Source organism: Schistocerca serialis, chromosome 5 (genome assembly GCF_023864345.2).
Source record: "Schistocerca serialis cubense isolate TAMUIC-IGC-003099 chromosome 5, iqSchSeri2.2, whole genome shotgun sequence".
Classification (NCBI taxonomy): domain Eukaryota; kingdom Metazoa; phylum Arthropoda; class Insecta; order Orthoptera; family Acrididae; genus Schistocerca; species Schistocerca serialis.
In genome coordinates this window covers 364,971,863-364,989,095 of record NC_064642.1, presented here as the reverse complement: position 1 = coordinate 364,989,095, position 17,233 = coordinate 364,971,863, and the positions used below count along the sequence as shown (strand labels likewise).

General features: G+C 38.0%; 1 protein-coding gene across 5 annotated transcripts in view; it reads left to right on the top strand.

Moving 5' to 3' along the window:
- LOC126482387 (tyrosine-protein kinase Abl) overlaps positions 1-17,233 on the top strand; it is a 456,124-nt gene that overhangs the window by 359,241 nt on the left and 79,650 nt on the right. For all 5 annotated transcript variants that reach the window (XM_050106495.1, XM_050106494.1, XM_050106492.1 and 2 more), the window contains exon 9: positions 12,998-13,110. In XM_050106495.1, coding sequence (XP_049962452.1) covers positions 12,998-13,110 — 113 coding nt within the window. The remainder of the gene's footprint in view (positions 1-12,997; positions 13,111-17,233) is intronic.

Genomic DNA, 17,233 nt, shown 5'->3' with positions numbered 1-17,233 from the left:
TCTCTCTCTCTCTCTCTCTCTCTCTCTGTGTGTGTGTGTGTGTGTGTGTGTGTGTGTGTGTGTGTGTGTGTGTGTGTGTGTGTGTTTTTCCATTTTCAGAAAAGGCTTTGGCCAAAAGGTAAACGTGTAACAATCTTTTCGTAGTGCCTGTATGCAACTCAATGTGTCTTCTTTATGGTGAGTTAACAATGTACCTTTTTCCTTAAATTGTTGATATTCCAGCCTGGAGTTTCCATTGTTAGAGTCCATCTTCAGGCACTTGTACTCAGAGTGATCTAAAATCCACATTTATATATATATATATATATATATATATATATATATATATAAGTGCTGGCAGGTCGATAGACACACAAACACACACACAAAATTCAAGCCTTCGCAACAAACGGCTGCCCCATCAGGAAAGAGGGAAGGAGAGGGAAAGACGAAAGGATGTGGGTTTTAAGGGAGAGGGTAAGGAGTCATTCCAATCCCGGGAGCGGAAAAACTTACTTTAGGGGGAAAAAAGGACAGGCATACACTCGCTCGCGCGCGCGCGCGCGCGCGCGCGCGCGCGCGCGCGCACACGCACACACACACACACACACACACACACACACATGTAAATGCAGAGAGGTTGGGCAGAAAAGATCTCTGCCCAAACTATTTGCCTTTACAAATGTCTGCTTGTGTCTGTGTATGTGCGGATGGATATGTGTGTGTGTATGCGAGTGTATACCTGTCCTTTTTTTCCCCCTAAGGTAAGTCTTTCCGCTCCCGGGATTGGAATGACTCCTTACCTTCTCCCTTAAAACCCACATCCTTTTGTCTTTCCCTCTCCTTCCCTCTTTCCTGATGAAGCAGCCGTTGGTTGCGAAAGCTTGAATTTTGTGTGTATGTTTGTGTTTGTTTGTGTGTCTATCAACCTGCCAGCGCTTTTGTTTGGTAAGTCACATCATCTTTGTTTCATATATATTGTGTGTATATAGAACTTTGCTTCCGCCATTTGTCGATGGGTGGCGACAATGGTAAGTAGCTGTCGAAAGAAGCAGATCACAGCATCAGGCAGTTAGCATGGACCTCAGTCAACATAACCTCATTCAAACATTAGTCGATTTTTGTCTGCATCATGAATTTTTGTCTGCATCATGAAGTTGTTCTTGATTAAAAATGTCAGTTTACAAGCCTAATTCTCGTCATTTGTGGGAGGTGTTACTGTTTTGTTTCAATATGAAGAAAACAGCAGCTGAGTCTCATTGAATTGCTCTCAGGTATGTATGGTAAGGATGCTAGTAGTGAAAGAATGTGTTGTGAGTGGTTTCAACGCTTCAAGAGTGGTGATTTTTAATGTTGTAGACCATCATAGTGGTGGAAGAGATAATGTTTTCAAAGATGCAGAATTGGAGACATTGCTGAGTGAAGACTCAGGTCAAACTCAAGAAGAATTGGCATGATTAGTGGGAGTAACACAGCAAGCCAATTCAAAATGTCTCAAGGCTATGGCATGATTCAGAAAGAAGGAACTTGGGTCCCATGTGAGCTGAAACCAAGAGACAAAAACAGAAGGGATATCTGCATGGCATATGATGGGGGTCGAAAAATGTGTTCATTACGATAACCCTAAATGCAAAAAATCATGGGGAGGTGCCGGCTATGCTAACACATCGATGACCAAACCGAATATTCACGGCTCCAAGATCACGTTCTGCATTTGGTGGGACCAACTTGGCATCATGTAATATGAGGTGTTACAACCAAGTGAAACAACTACAGGTGCTTGTTATCGAACGCAATTGATGCGTTTGAGCAGAGAATTAAAAGACAAATAGCCACAATACAGCGAGAGGCACAATAAAGTGATTTTGCAGCACAACAATTCTCGACCCCACGTTGCAAAAGAGGTCAAAACGTACTTGGAAACGTTAAAATGGGAAGTCCTACCCCACCCACCATACTCTTCAGACATTGCTCCCTCTATCGATCATCTGTTTAGATCAATGGTGCATGGCCTGGATGACCAACACTTCCAATCTCATGAAGAAGTCACAGATTGGATCGATTTGTGGATCGCTTCAAAAGATGAACAATTTTTTCGACGCGTTATTCGTACACTGCCTGAAAGATGGAAGAAAGTAGTGGCCAGTGATAGAAAGATACTTTGAATGATACATGTGTAACCGATTCGTTTCATTAAAGCCTCAAATGTTGGGGAGAAAATGGCAGAAGCAAAGTTGTACACCTTGTAATAATAATAATAATAATAATAATAATAATAATAATACACTTACACATGGAATAACTTATCTGAAACCTAAAGATCAAGCAGACACAGCGAACCCAGCTAAATATCGCCCCATAACATGCCTACCAACAATATACAAAATATTAACTTCAGTCATTAAACAGAAACTAGTGACACATACAACACAGAACAAAATTATAAATGAAGAACAAAAAGGCTGTTGCAAAGGAGCACGAGGATGTAAAGAGCAACTGATAATAGATGCAGAGGTGACATATCAAGCTAAAACTAAACAAAGGTCGCTACACTACGCATACATCGATTACCAAAAAGCTTTTGATAAAGTAGATCCTAAATTGATACAGTTCCTAAACATAGTAATGAAAAACTGGAAAACCACACTTAATATCCAAACAAATTCAAATAATATCACATCACAGCCAATACAGATTAAGCGTGGAATATACCAAGGAGATTCATTAAGTCCTTTCTGGTTCTGCCTTGCTCTGAACCCACTATCCAACATGCTAAATAATACAAATTATGGTTACAATATTACTGGAACATACCCACACAAAATCACACATTTGCTATACATGGATGATCTAAAACTACTGGCAGCAACAAATCAACAACTCAACCAATTACTAAAGATAACAGAAGTATTTAGCAATGATATAAATATGGCTTTTGGAACAGACAAATGTAAGAAAAATAGCATAGTCAAGGGAAAACACACTAAACAAGAAGATTACATATTGGATAACCACAGCGACTGCATAGAAGCGATGGAAAAAACGGATGCCTATAAATATCTAGGATACAGACAAAAAATAGGAATAGATGATAGAAATATTAAGGAAGAGCTAAAAGAAAAATATAGACAAAGACTAACAAAAATACTGAAAACAGAACTGACAGCAAGAAACAAGACAAAAGCTATAAATACCTATGCTATACCAATATTGACCTACTCATTTGGAGTAGTGAAATGGAGTAACACAGACCTAGAAGCACTCAATACACTTACACGATCACAATGCCACAAATATAGAATACATCACATACATTCAGCAACAGAAAGATTCACATTAAGCAGAAAGGAAGGAGGAAGGGGATTTATCGACATAAAAAACCTACATTATGGACAGGTAGACAATCTAAGAAAATTCTTTCTAGAACGAGCAGAAACTAGCAAAATACACAAGGCAATCACTCATATAAATACATCGGCTACACCACTGCAATTTCATAACCACCTCTACAACCCTTTAGATCACATAACATCAACAGATACAAAGAAAGTAAATTGGAAAAAGAAAACACTACATGGCAAGCACCCGTATCATCTAACACAGCCACACATCGATCAAGACGCATCCAACACATGGCTAAGAAGAGGCAATATATACAGTGAGACAGGAGGATTCATGATTGCAATACAGGATCAAACAATAAACACCAGATATTACAGCAAGCATATTATTAAAGATCCCAATACCACAACAGATAAATGCAGACTTTGCAAACAACAAATAGAAACAGTAGATCACATCACAAGCGGATGTACAATACTAGCAAATACAGAATACCCCAGAAGACATGACAATGTCGCAAAAATAATACATCAACAGCTTGCCTTACAACATAAACTTTTAAAACAACACATTCCTACATACAAGTATACACCACAAAATGTACTGGAGAATGATGAATACAAATTATACTGGAACAGAACCATTATAACAGATAAAACAACACCACATAACAAACCTGACATCATACTCACCAATAAAAAGAAGAAATTAACACAACTAATTGAAATATCCATACCCAATACAGCAAATATACAGAAGAAAACAGGAGAAAAAATTGAAAAATACATCCAACTGGCTGAGGAAGTCAAGGACATGTGGCATCAGGATAAAGTTGACATTATACCAATTATATTTTCAACTACAGGAGTCATACCACATAATATCCACCAGTACATTAATGCAATACAGCTACGTCCAAACTTATATATACAACTTCAGAAATCCGTAATTATTGATACGTGTTCAATTACCCGAAAGTTCCTAAACGCAATGTAACATATACCGTACAGTTAAAAGGAAGTGACGCTTGATCAAGGTCCGCGGCACTTTCATTCCGAACCAGACCCAAGGTCTGAGAAAGGAAAGATAATAATAATAATAATAATAATAATGATAATAATAATCCCCGTGGAGGCCCGGGAAAAGAATAGGCCTCCGGTATGTTCTGCCAGTCGTAAAAGGTGACGAAAAGAACAAACCACTAATAGGGCTAACCCCCCTTTTAGTGTGATTAGTTGGTTCAGGACAGAACTAAAGAAGCCTCGGACAAGCGCCGTCGTGGTCGGGGACGACGCTTGAACCCTATGCCCACCCACAATGGTAACGACACTGCTAGCCAACAGGAAAATGATTTAAATTCAAATAGAGGTGTTTTGCAGGATATGCTTCCTGCAACCACCCTAGAAGGAAAACAAAGACAGAGGATGAGATGGTCAGATGAAGTTAATCGACACCTCACGTTCTGTTATTACCAAGCAACAAACCTAGGAACCAACACAACTGGATACAGATCACAAGTATACACAACATTTATTACCAGATACCCAGAATTAAAATTTTTAACAGAACGACGACTAGCTGATCAGATCCGTGTAATAATAAAAAATAACAGGATACCCCAGTCAGAATTAGAAAACATCAAACAACAAGTACAACAAATACTGGAACAAAATAATGTGCAATCAGAAGAAGAAGAAAATACAGTAATGGACTCAAACATCCCAGAGCAAACAAACAAAGAACAACACACACCAATTAAACAATCAGAGGAAAACGAAATCTTAAGACAGCCACCAGAACAAGCACAAATAGAACACAAAGTGACACAGATGTTAGATATAGAAGAAAAATTTCAGCTAACATATATAGAATACAAAGACACAAATACAGGCATTAGACCATTCTTGCACAGACCACCAAATAACCCACAAGTCGAAACAACAATAAAAACTATCAACACAATCATACACAACAAAATAAATGAAAACACAACTATGGAAGAGTTACAACTACTGGTTTATATAGGAGCACTCACTACACTAAATATACACACTAGGCAGAGATCAGAACCAACCAACACACAGAAGAAACCCACAAAACCAGCATGGCAACACAGGCTACAGATCAAAATAGAAAAACTGAGAAAAGACATCGGACAGCTAACACAATTTATAAGAAATGAAATCTCAGAAAAAAAAAACGAAAAAGGTTAGGTAAAATCTCACAACAAGAAGTGACAGAGCAATTAGACGAAAAGAAGCAGAAATTACAAGCATTAGCCAAACGACTCAGAAGATACAAAAAAAGTGAAAATAGAAGGAAACAAAACCAAACATTCAACACAAACCAAAAAAAAAATTTACCAGACAATAGATAACACACACATTAAAATAAACAATCCACCAAACATAACAGACATGGAACACTTCTGGAGCAACATATGGTCAAACCCGGTACAACATAACAGGCATGCACGATGGATACAAGCAGAAACAGACACATACAAGATGATACCACAAATGCCTGAAGTGATAATTTTGCAACATGAAGTCACCTAAGCAATTAATTCTACTCACAATTGGAAAACCCCTGGAAATGATAAAATAGCAAATTTCTGGTTAAAGAAGTTCACCTCAACACATTCACATCTAACTAAATTATTTAACAGTTACAATGCAGACCCATACACAGTTACACACGGAATAACATATCTGAAACCTAAAGATCAAGCAGACACAGCGAACCCAGCTAAATATCGTCCCATAACATGCCTACCAACAATATACAAAATATTAAGTTCAGTCATTAAACAGAAATTAATGACACATACAACACAGAACAAAATTATAAATGAAGAACAAAAAGGCTATTGCAAAGGAGCACGAGGATGTAAAGAGCAACTGATAATAGATGCAGAGGTGACATATCAAGCTAAAACTAAACAAAGGTCGCTACACTACGCATACATCGATTACCAAAAAGCTTTTGATAGTGTACCCCACTCATGGTTACTACAAATATTGGAAATATATAAAGTAGATCCTAAATTGATACAGTTCCTAAACATAGTAATGAAAAACTGGAAAACCACACTTAATATCCAAACAAATTCAAATAATATCACATCACAGCCAATACAGATTAAGCGTGGAATATACCAAGGAGATTCATTAAGTCCTTTCTGGTTCTGCCTTGCTCTGAACCCACTATCCAACATGCTAAATAATACAAATTATGGATACAATATTACTGGAACATACCCACACAAAATCACACATTTGCTATACATGGATGATCTAAAACTACTGGCAGCAACAAATCAACAACTCAACCAATTACTAAAGATAACAGAAGGATTCAGCAATGATATAAGTATGGCTTTTGGAACAGACAAATGTAAGAAAAATAGCATAGTCAAGGGAAAACACACTAAACAAGAAGATTACATATTGGATAACCACAGCGACTGCATAGAAGCGATGGAAAAAACGGATGCCTATAAATATCTAGGATACAGACAAAAAACAGGAATAGATAATACAAATATTAAAGAAGAACTAAAAGAAAAATATAGACAAAGACTAACAAAAATACTGAAAACAGAATTGACAGCAAGAAACAAGACAAAAGCTATAAATACTTATGCCATACCAATATTGACCTACTCATTTGGAGTAGTGAAATGGAGTAACACAGACCTAGAAGCACTCAATACACTTACACGATCACAATGCCACAAATATAGAATACATCACATACATTCAGCAACAGAAAGATTCACATTAAGCAGAAAGGAAGGAGGAAGGGGATTTATCGACATAAAAAACCTACATTATGGGCAGGTAGACAATTTAAGAAAAGTCTTTACGGAACGAGCAGAAACTAGCAAAATACACAAGGCAATCACTCATATAAATACATCGGCTACACCACTGCAATTTCATAACCACTTCTACAACCCTTTAGATCACATAACATCAACAGATACGAAGAAAGTAAATTGGAAAAAGAAAACACTTCATGGCAAGCACCCGTATCATCTAACACAGCCACACATCGATCAAGACGCATCCAACACATGGCTAAGAAAAGGCAATATATACAGTGAGACAGAAGGATTCATGATTGCAATACAGGATCAAACAATAAACACCAGGTAATACAGCAAGCATATTATTAAAGATCCCAATACCACAACGGATAAATGCAGTCTTTGTAAACAACAAATAGAAACAGTAGATCACATCACAAGCGGATGTACAATACTAGCAAATACAGAATACCCCAGAAGACATGACAATGTCGCAAAAATAATACATCAACAGCTTACCTTACAACATAAACTTTTAAAACAACACGTTCCTACATACAAGTATACACCACAAAATGTACTGGAGAATGATGAATACAAATTATACTGGAACAGAACCATTATAACAGATAAAACAACGCCACATAACAAACCTGACATCATACTCACCAATAAAAAGAAGAAATTAACACAACTAATCGAAATATCCATACCCAATACAACAAATATACAAAAGAAAACAGGAGAAAAAATTGAAAAATACATCCAACTGGCTGAGGAAGTCAAAGACATGTGGCATCAGGATACAGTTGACATCATACCAATTATACTATCAACTACAGGAGTCATACCACACAATATCTCCACCAGTACATCAATGCAATACAGCTACATCCAAACATATATATACAACTACAGAAATCCGTAATTATTGATACATGTTCAATTACCCGAAAGTTCCTAAATGCAATATAACACATACCGTACAGTTAAAAGGAAGTGACGCTTGATCAAGGTCCGCGTCACTCCATTTTTAACCGGACTTAACGTCTGAGAAAGTGAAGGAAATAATAATAATAATAATTACAAAACATAAAATGTCCCAAGGATTCAGCTTGTACCAGGATCACCAACAGGATTTGGAAGTAGTGGACCCACCTTCATTCTACCTGCACCAGAAATTCTGCATATGTTGACGAGTATACTTGCATGACTGGGGTGATGTGCTACGTATTGAGTATATGTGGAGGCTTTCTTGATTTGTTGGTTTCTTGAAAGGGTTTTAGCTTTTGGGATCTTGTTTACTCAGAGCATCTTCAACAGGCACCTATAAATGGAAACTTAAGATTACAAAATTGGGTGCAGTATACTTGTAACGTGGAAATAAATGACACGTCTAAAAGGACAATATATGTGAAATCATAATTAAATTACAACTGAAACCCCCCCTCCCTCCTCCCACCCCCTCACCCTGTTTTCTTACTCCATTAGTGGTGAAATCAACACAAATCAAACAAATAAGTTAAGCGTTGAAGTAGGCTGTTATGTCACAGAGGATGTCTGTTGAAAGAGTTCTTGCAGTCGATTGAAATACTATGTCGAGCAAGATCCAAAATTGAGTCTGACTTTGATGTTACCTGGACATGAATAACTGCCCTTGGTGAATTCATGTCAATCATTGGATATTTTTACTGGCCATCTGACTCCACTATAACCGTTGTAGAATCATTCAAAGTAAGTCTGTGCTCAGGAGTGCGGGAGTTCCCCGGCCGTCCAGTGTTACTTGGAGGTGACTTGAACCAGTTTAGTATAGCCTGAGACATTGATGGATTCATTGCAGGTGGTGTGGACAGTCAGTCCAATGAAGCAGTTTTGGATACATTTTCTGAAACCTGTCTTGAGCAGCTAGTTTGACAGCCTAAAGGTACTGGAAATATTTTAGATCCTGTAGCTACAAGCAGGCCTAACCTTATTGACAATATATTGTAGAAACAAGGCTAGTGCTTATGTTGGTTACTAAGTTAATAAATTCATCACAAAGGCTAGGAGAATTTTTATGCTGGAAAGAGCATGTAAGCAGCTTCTAGTATCGTACTTAGACAACAAATAGACGTCATTTAGTTCCATTATAATTGATGTAGAGGAATTATGGCCAAAGTTGAAACTGACTGTAAAGTTTGCTCTGGAGAATTATGTGCCGAGTAAGTTGATTAAGAAACGAAATCACCGAAAGTGATTTAAAAACATAATTTTGAAAAATGGCGAGGAAACATAGATTTTTGTACCCTCAGTTCAAAAAAGAACACTGAAATATTTACATGCAGAAGTTAGTACAGATTCGTGTGTCTATAAAAATGACGAACCATGAAGCATACAATTACTTACACCACTATTACACTGGCAAAAGATCTTGCTGAGAATCGACAATAATTCTGGTCCTATGTAAAAATTGGTAAGTGTGTTGACTGCTTCTATTCAGATACTCGTTGACCAACGTGGTGTTGCAATAGAAGACAGCAAAAGGAAAACTGAAGTTCTAAGTTCTGTATTTGAAAAGTAATTCTTGCAGGAAGATCGTATAGACGTATCATTAACTGACCATCGCACAGAATCCCCTACTGAGGAAATGGACATCCTTGGTATTGAGAAGCAACTGAAAGAGTTGAAAACAAATAAGTTGCCAGATCCAAATGGCATACCAGTACTGTTTTACAGTACTCTTTGGCATTGGACCCTTACTTAGCTTGTATTTGTCATAAATCTCTAGCCCAGTGCAAAGTCCCAAGCAACTGGGAAAGATTGCAGGTGACATCATTATATAAGAACATTCAAAAGACAGACCTGCAAAATTACAGACCAATATCTGTAGTATTGGTTTGCTGCAGAATTCTTGAGCATATTTTAATTTTGAATATAATAATTTTCCTTGAGTCAGAAAACCTTCTGTCCACATATCAGCACGGATTTAGAAAGCATTGCTTGTACAAAACTCATCTTGCTTTTTTCTCAAACTGTATTCTGTGAACCATGGACGAAGGCAACAGGTACATTGGATTCCATGTCCCTAGATCTCCATAAATCATTTGATACTGTGCCCCACTGCAGACTGTTAAGGGAGGTCCGACCATACACAATAGGTTCTTGAATATGAGAGTAGGTTCAGCGGCCTTTTGAATAATAGAACTCAGTGTGTAGTTCTGGATGGCAAGTGTTCATTGGAGACCAGGATGTCATCAGAATTGCCCCAGGCAAGTGTGCCAGAATTGGTCTGTACAAATGATCTGAGAGAGTGGGTGGCAGCAATGTGTGACAGTTTGCTGATGTTGTGTAGTGTACAGCAAAGGTCATTGTTGAGTGACTGTCATAGGATGTAGGATGTCTTAAACTAAATTTCTGTTCAGTGGCAGCTTGCTCCAAATGTGGAAATATTGTAAGCTAATGCAGATGAATAGGAAAAAAAAATTGTAATGTTAGAGTACAGTATTAGTGGTGCGCTGCATGACACAGTCATTTCGATTAAATAACTAGACACAACATTGCAAAGCGATATGAAATGGAATGAGGACATTACATTGGTTATAGGGAGGCCAAATGGTGGACTTTGGTTTATTGGAAGAATTCTAGGAAATGTTGCTGATCTTTAAAGGTGACTATGTATAGAATACTTGTGTGACCCATTCTTGAGTACTGGTAAAGTGGTTGCTATCCTCACCAGATTGGATTGAAGGTAGACATCGAAGCAATTCAGAGATCTGCTGCTATATTTGTTAGCGGTATGTTCGACGAAGTTTCTATTATTATGGAGACGCACCGAGAACTCAAATGGGAATCCCTGGAGGGAAGACATCAATTCCTTAGCAAAATACAGTTGAGAAAATTTAGAGACCTGGTACTTGAAGCTGACTGCAAATAGTTCTGCTGCCACCAACATGAATTTTGCACAAAGAGAAATTAGGGCCCATACAGAGGCTTATAGACAGGATTATTCCCTTGCTCCATTTAAAAGTGGTACAGGAAAGGGAATGACTACTGCTGGGGCAAGGCACCCCATGCCATGCATTGTAAGGTAGCTCATAGAGTATGTACGTAGGTGGAGATGAAAGTATGTTGTACGTTACCACTTCAGACTATACACATGGGTGTTCATCCATACTGGTTGCTGACTATTTATCATAGAAAAATGAATAGTGATTGCACAGTAACGGTTACGTAAAGTGTATAATCTTATGCAGAGTCTCCATGGGGCCACAGTGTGATGAAGCACAGAACACATTTTGTGTTGGGGGATGATGGTGTAAACCAGCTGTCAACAAAACAACTTGGAGAGCATATTTGGAAGGTCTGAGAAGGTTAGCGAGCAACATAGGCTTCATTTTGGACCATGATTTAAAAAAAAAAAGGAAAAAACCTACTTGTAGCAGAGAAATGTGTTCAAGCATTTTAGGCTAATATAGATTGTATAATGTGAGGCATACACTTGTTTGTAGGTTTTGAGATGAGTTATCAGTTTTGAAATATTTTGACTATATATTTTGACTAGAATATGAAATCTATATGTGAACCAGCCTATTTGGTCGACAGCAAGAGCTTCAAGATATGAGACTCAGCTGTTGAACTGATTAATTTAGCACAGATTTATCAAGAAATTCGTACTGTGGTACAGAGCTGCTAATGAGAAAAATGGAGGTCAGTGTTATGGGAACCAGATAAATCATATGAATGTAGGTGCATAGTAAAATCATCTCAGAACATGATCCAGATTATATAGAAAATATGCTACCTTAGCTTCACTAGATTATCAAGCAGCGGAACTGCAATGATTATTTGAACTTTTGGTATTCCGCTCCATAGTGACAGGAAAACAATGTATTTTGAACACACTGAAAATCTTGCATGACATGTGAATTGTGTTATTTTTGGTACTACTTCTATGCTAAGTAGCTTGACAGTTCTGTTAGTAGCATTGTCAAGTGTGGGTCACATGTCTTTGAACTCCCACGAAAGACAGAAATCAATATTCTGCAGATTTTTATTTACCGAATTGGTTGGGAGAAGAAAAATAATGCCAAGATCTGCACCCTGCACCCTGTTCAAAGACACGAAACTGCTGCTGCAATTGTTAATTGAAAGCATAAGAAGGTAAAGAAGAAAATAAAAAAAAGACCACTTCAGAAAAAAATAGTTGAAGCTTTTGCAACAGCAAACGTCTAGTCAAAAAGCTCTAGAGTCACCACTTGTTTGTAACAGTCAGTTTCAATGCAGTAAGTCTTTGTCTTCAGGCAAAATCTGTCACAAACTGTCATTTGTATGCCAAAAAAAATAATTGTGAATTTTGTCAAAAATAGATGCAAAATTTTCATAACCCTTCTCATTACTGTGGAGGGGGAGAACACTTGTTTTGAAGTATTTTGAACCTTCTCCCCTTGTACCCTCCCTCTCCTTTTCTCGCTGTCATGCGTCTACCCTGCCTTCATAATTCCCCCTCCACTCCCATGAATATGCATATGCATGCCATTTTCATTTACTGTTGCCAATGTTTGCACAAAACACATGCAGTTATAGAAAATTTACACTTGTGGAAGATTTATTACAGAAGTTATAAGATACTGTAACTCAGTTAAGTAAAGGCAAGGCTAGAATGATGTGTGAGAAGGAATAAAAACATTTGCTAATTATTTGCAGAATTGAACTGGAAATTAACTGTCTAAGTACTGTCATAGGATACTTCAAGTGGCAGTTTGGAAAGAATCGTCATACAGACATTCTTGGGTAAATAGGAATGCTATTTTCCAGTTAAGTGCTTGTTTTCTTCCTGTTCAGTTCTCAAAATTTTATGTTGTGACAAGAAATATAATTCTGTTTCAGTCTGATGTGTGGGCATTTGGAATCCTCTTATGGGAAATAGCAACTTACGGTATGTCACCATATCCAGGGGTGGACCTTACTGATGTGTATCACATGCTAGAAAAAGGATACAGGTATAAATTTCTTGCAAATCATTACTTTCTTGTGGAAGTATTAATTTTAAAATTACCATTAGGATTAATGTAAAATTTTGGTTCTTGTTCTTCTTTTCATTGTGAATTAAATAAGTTTCACAGTATACAATTAATCATAAATGTGATTGGTTTATTTGATGAAAGAAGTGAGTATCTCTTTAAAAAGAGGCATTAGTATTAACTATCACAAAAATATGAAAAGCAAAACTGTATCTTGTATGTGAAACCTGAATTTCTCTCAGCATATAGAATGTTAAAGTAATAGGAATACAGCCACGTGGCATCTTCAACAGCCGCTGATATTTCAGTAGGTCCTCATTGTATCATCTTGTAATCAAACTGGAAGGCAAAACCTTTAATGTTTTATTTTAGACATGTTTCTCAGGTCATGTCATACTGGAAAATTGTGGACGGAATGCAATTAGTGGAATGAGTGATGATCAACAACCATTGAGTATCAGAAGCATTGGTTAATAAATGGGTGCAGGAATGATAGCTGAAAGCTGGTAGCTCAGGTTGGGAATTTTCGTTTTTGTTACATGCATGTGGGCAGGGCGTTTGTGTAAGGAAAAACTGAAGTTTGCAAACTGATCTACCATGTTTCTGTTCTTGCTTTATGCTCAAATCTTCCTTTATACAGTAAGTGGTTGGCTTTACTAACATCATTGTTTGGCCTGTAATAGTTGTGCACCACTCTCAGGGCCCAAGGACATTGATTTATTGATTAAATAAATTTTACTGGGATGCTCGTTCCAGTCTATTTTTTATTCATTACTTGTTTACAAAAAATTATGTCAGAACAATTCACAGAGCAGTTAGTTGTATTAAGTATAATTTTTTCCTTGTGTAACGTCAATGCAAGATTGTAATAATTGTTGAAATTGGTCAGTTTGAGCTTTGTCAGTTATACATATGTATCTGTTCCCGTTAACTTTTTCCGCTCTAGAAATGACTGTCTCTGTTAGGTCTGACTGTAGAGATAACTTAAGCAAAATAAACAAATTTTGTTGTTTCAGTGACTATTTATTTGTTAAATTGGCTTGATGAATTTTAGTACTGTTTTCATACTCGAGTGTCTTACTAATTATGAAGTTGTTTTGGTATGTATGGCCAGCAGTTTGAACAAGATTTTTGTTAGAAGGCTACATTAGATCTTTACATTGAACAAGCAGTTCACAGATCTCATAGGTTCTTCAAAACAGAACATTCCTGATCAACTGTTGAGAAAAATTAAAACTATTCTAGGGGATGAAGTTCCTATGGTGTAAAAAGAGTCATTGAAGCTCTTAAATATAAGCACAAGATGTTAGAAGTAGCTGTAACTTGACGAGTGGTGTCAAGTGTTAGCAAACAAGATTTTGATTGAATTTTACTTTTGGTGCCAAGAAGTGCTTGTTGAAATAAATAAATGCATCAAGAAATTCTGTGTGTTATGCTATAGAACAAATTCATCAGGTCTCCCGTTGCATGGGGCACAGACCACTATTTCAACTGGATCTGTTAATAGGGAAACAGTTGCAGTTTTCCCTCAAAGTGCACTTCATGGTGACAGTAAATTAATTACATGATCAAACACTGAAACGCTCAGGTTGTTCACTTCAGGCAGGACTACATTTCCCATGGTCAGCTTTATGCTATGTGCACACATATAACTCACCACACACCTAAATTGTTTTCCTGTCACTCTTGATAATAGTTGGAGAAGACATATTATAGAAAGCCTGACATACAAAGAGGCATTAATAACATTTTGATATAACTGTGAAATGTCCTGGATGGAATGTAAATAATGGAAGGATTAAAGGTAACAATTGGCTACATAGTTCAAGCATTGAGTGGTCAATATGCACACAAAACAAGACTCTCTCTCTCTCTCTCTCTCTCTCTCTGTCTTTGGTCATATTAGATCTAAAGAACCTTGTCTGATGTCTGAAAATTTACCAAATTTTTTCAAACAGGCCCAAGTAGCTCTCATTTGTTTAATGTCTCAACTATAGTGTGATTAGTTAACTTTACTCCTTCCATTACTTACGCGTATCATTTGGATACAGGCCATGACAAGTATTCCAAGACAGTTCTATAATTTTTGTACTTACAATTCAAAAATGTACGCTATGTGATCAAAGTATCCGGACACCCCCAAAAACATAAGTTTTTCATATTAGGTGCATTGTGCTGCCACCTATGCCAGGTAATCCATATCATCGCGACCTCAGTAGTCATTAGGCATTGTGAGAGAGCAGAGTGGGGTGCCCTGCAGAACTCAAGGACTTCGAACGTGGTCATGTGATTGGGTGTCACTTGTGTCATACGTTTGTATGTGAGATTTCCACACTTCTAAACATTCCTAGATTTGATGTAATAGTGAAGTGGAAACATGAAGGGACACGTACAGCACAAAAGTGTACTGGCTGACCTAGTCTGTTGACTGACAAGAGACTGCCAGCAGTTGAAGAGGGTCGTAATGTGTAATAGGCAGACATATCTCCAGACCATCACACAGGGTTTCCAAACTGCATCAGCACCCACTGTAAGTACTGTGACAGTTAGGCGGGAGGTGAGAAAACTAGGATTACATGGTTGAGTGGCTGCTCATAAGCGACACATCACGCCGGTAAATGCCAAATGATGCCCTGCTTGGTGTAAGGAGCATAAACATTGGGCAACTGAACAGTGGAAAAACGTTGTGTGGAGTGACTAATCACGGTACACAATGTGGCGATCCAATGGCAGGGTGTGGGTATGGCGAATGCATGGTGAACGGCATCTGCCAGTGAGTGTAATGCCAACAGTAAAATTCGGAGGTGATGGTGTTACGGTGTGGTCGCGTTTTTCATATAGGGGGCTAGCGCCCTACACCTACATCTACATCCATACTCAGCAAGCCACCTGACTGTGTGTGGCAGAGGGTACCTGGAGTACCTCTATCGGTTCTCCCTTCTGTTCCAGTCTCGCATTGTTCGTGGAAAGAAAGATTGTCGGTATGCCTCTGTGTGGGCTCTAATCTGTCTGATTTTATTCTCATGGTCTATTCGCGAGATACATGTAGGAAGGAGCAAAATACTGCTTGACTCCTCGGTGAAGGTATGTTCTCGAAACTTCAAAAAAAGCCCGTACTGAGCATGTCTCTTTACTAAATAATCCTGTAACGAAGCGCGCTGCTCTCCGTTGGATCTTCTCTATCTCCTCTATCAACCCTATCTGGTATGGATCCCACACCGGTGAGCAGTATTCAAGCAGTGGGCAAACAAGTGTACTGTAAACTACTTCCTTTGTTTTCGGACTGCATTTCCTTAGGATTCTTCCAATGAATCTCAGTCTGGTATCTGCTTTACCGACGATTGATTTTATGTGGTCATTCCATTTTAAATCACTCCTAATGCCTACTCCTAGATAATTTATGGAATTAACTGCTTCCGGTTGCTGACCTGCTATTGTGTAGCTGAATGATAAAGGATCTTTCTTTCTTTGTATTCGCAGCACATTACACTTGTCTACATTGAGATTCAATTGCCATTCCCTGCACCGTGCGTCAATTCGTTGCAGATCCTCCTGCATTTCAGTAAAAGTTTCCGTTGTTACAACCTCTCGATATACTACAGCATCATCCGCAAAAAGCCTCAGTGAACATCCGATGTTATCCACAAGGTCATTTATATATATTGTGAATAGAAACAGTCCTACGGCACTCCCCTGCGGCACACCTGAAATCACTCTTACTTCAGAAGACTCCTCTCCACAATTGGTCTGATAGTCCATATGCTCTTATTTTGTTCATTAAACTACTGTGGGGAACTGTATCAAACATCTTGCGGAAGTCAAGAAACACGGTATCTACCTGGGAACCCGTGTCTATGGCCCTCTGAGTCTCGTGGACGAGTAGCGCGAGCTGGGTTTCACACGATCGTCTTTTTCGAAACCCGTGCTGATTCCTACAGAGTAGATTTCTTGTCTCCAGAAAAGTCATTATACTTGAACATAATACGTGTTCCAAAATTCTACAACTGATCGTCATTAGAGATATAGGTCTATAGTTTTGCACATCTGTTCGACATCCCTTCTTGGAAACGGGGATGACCTGTGCCCTTTTCCAATCTTTTGG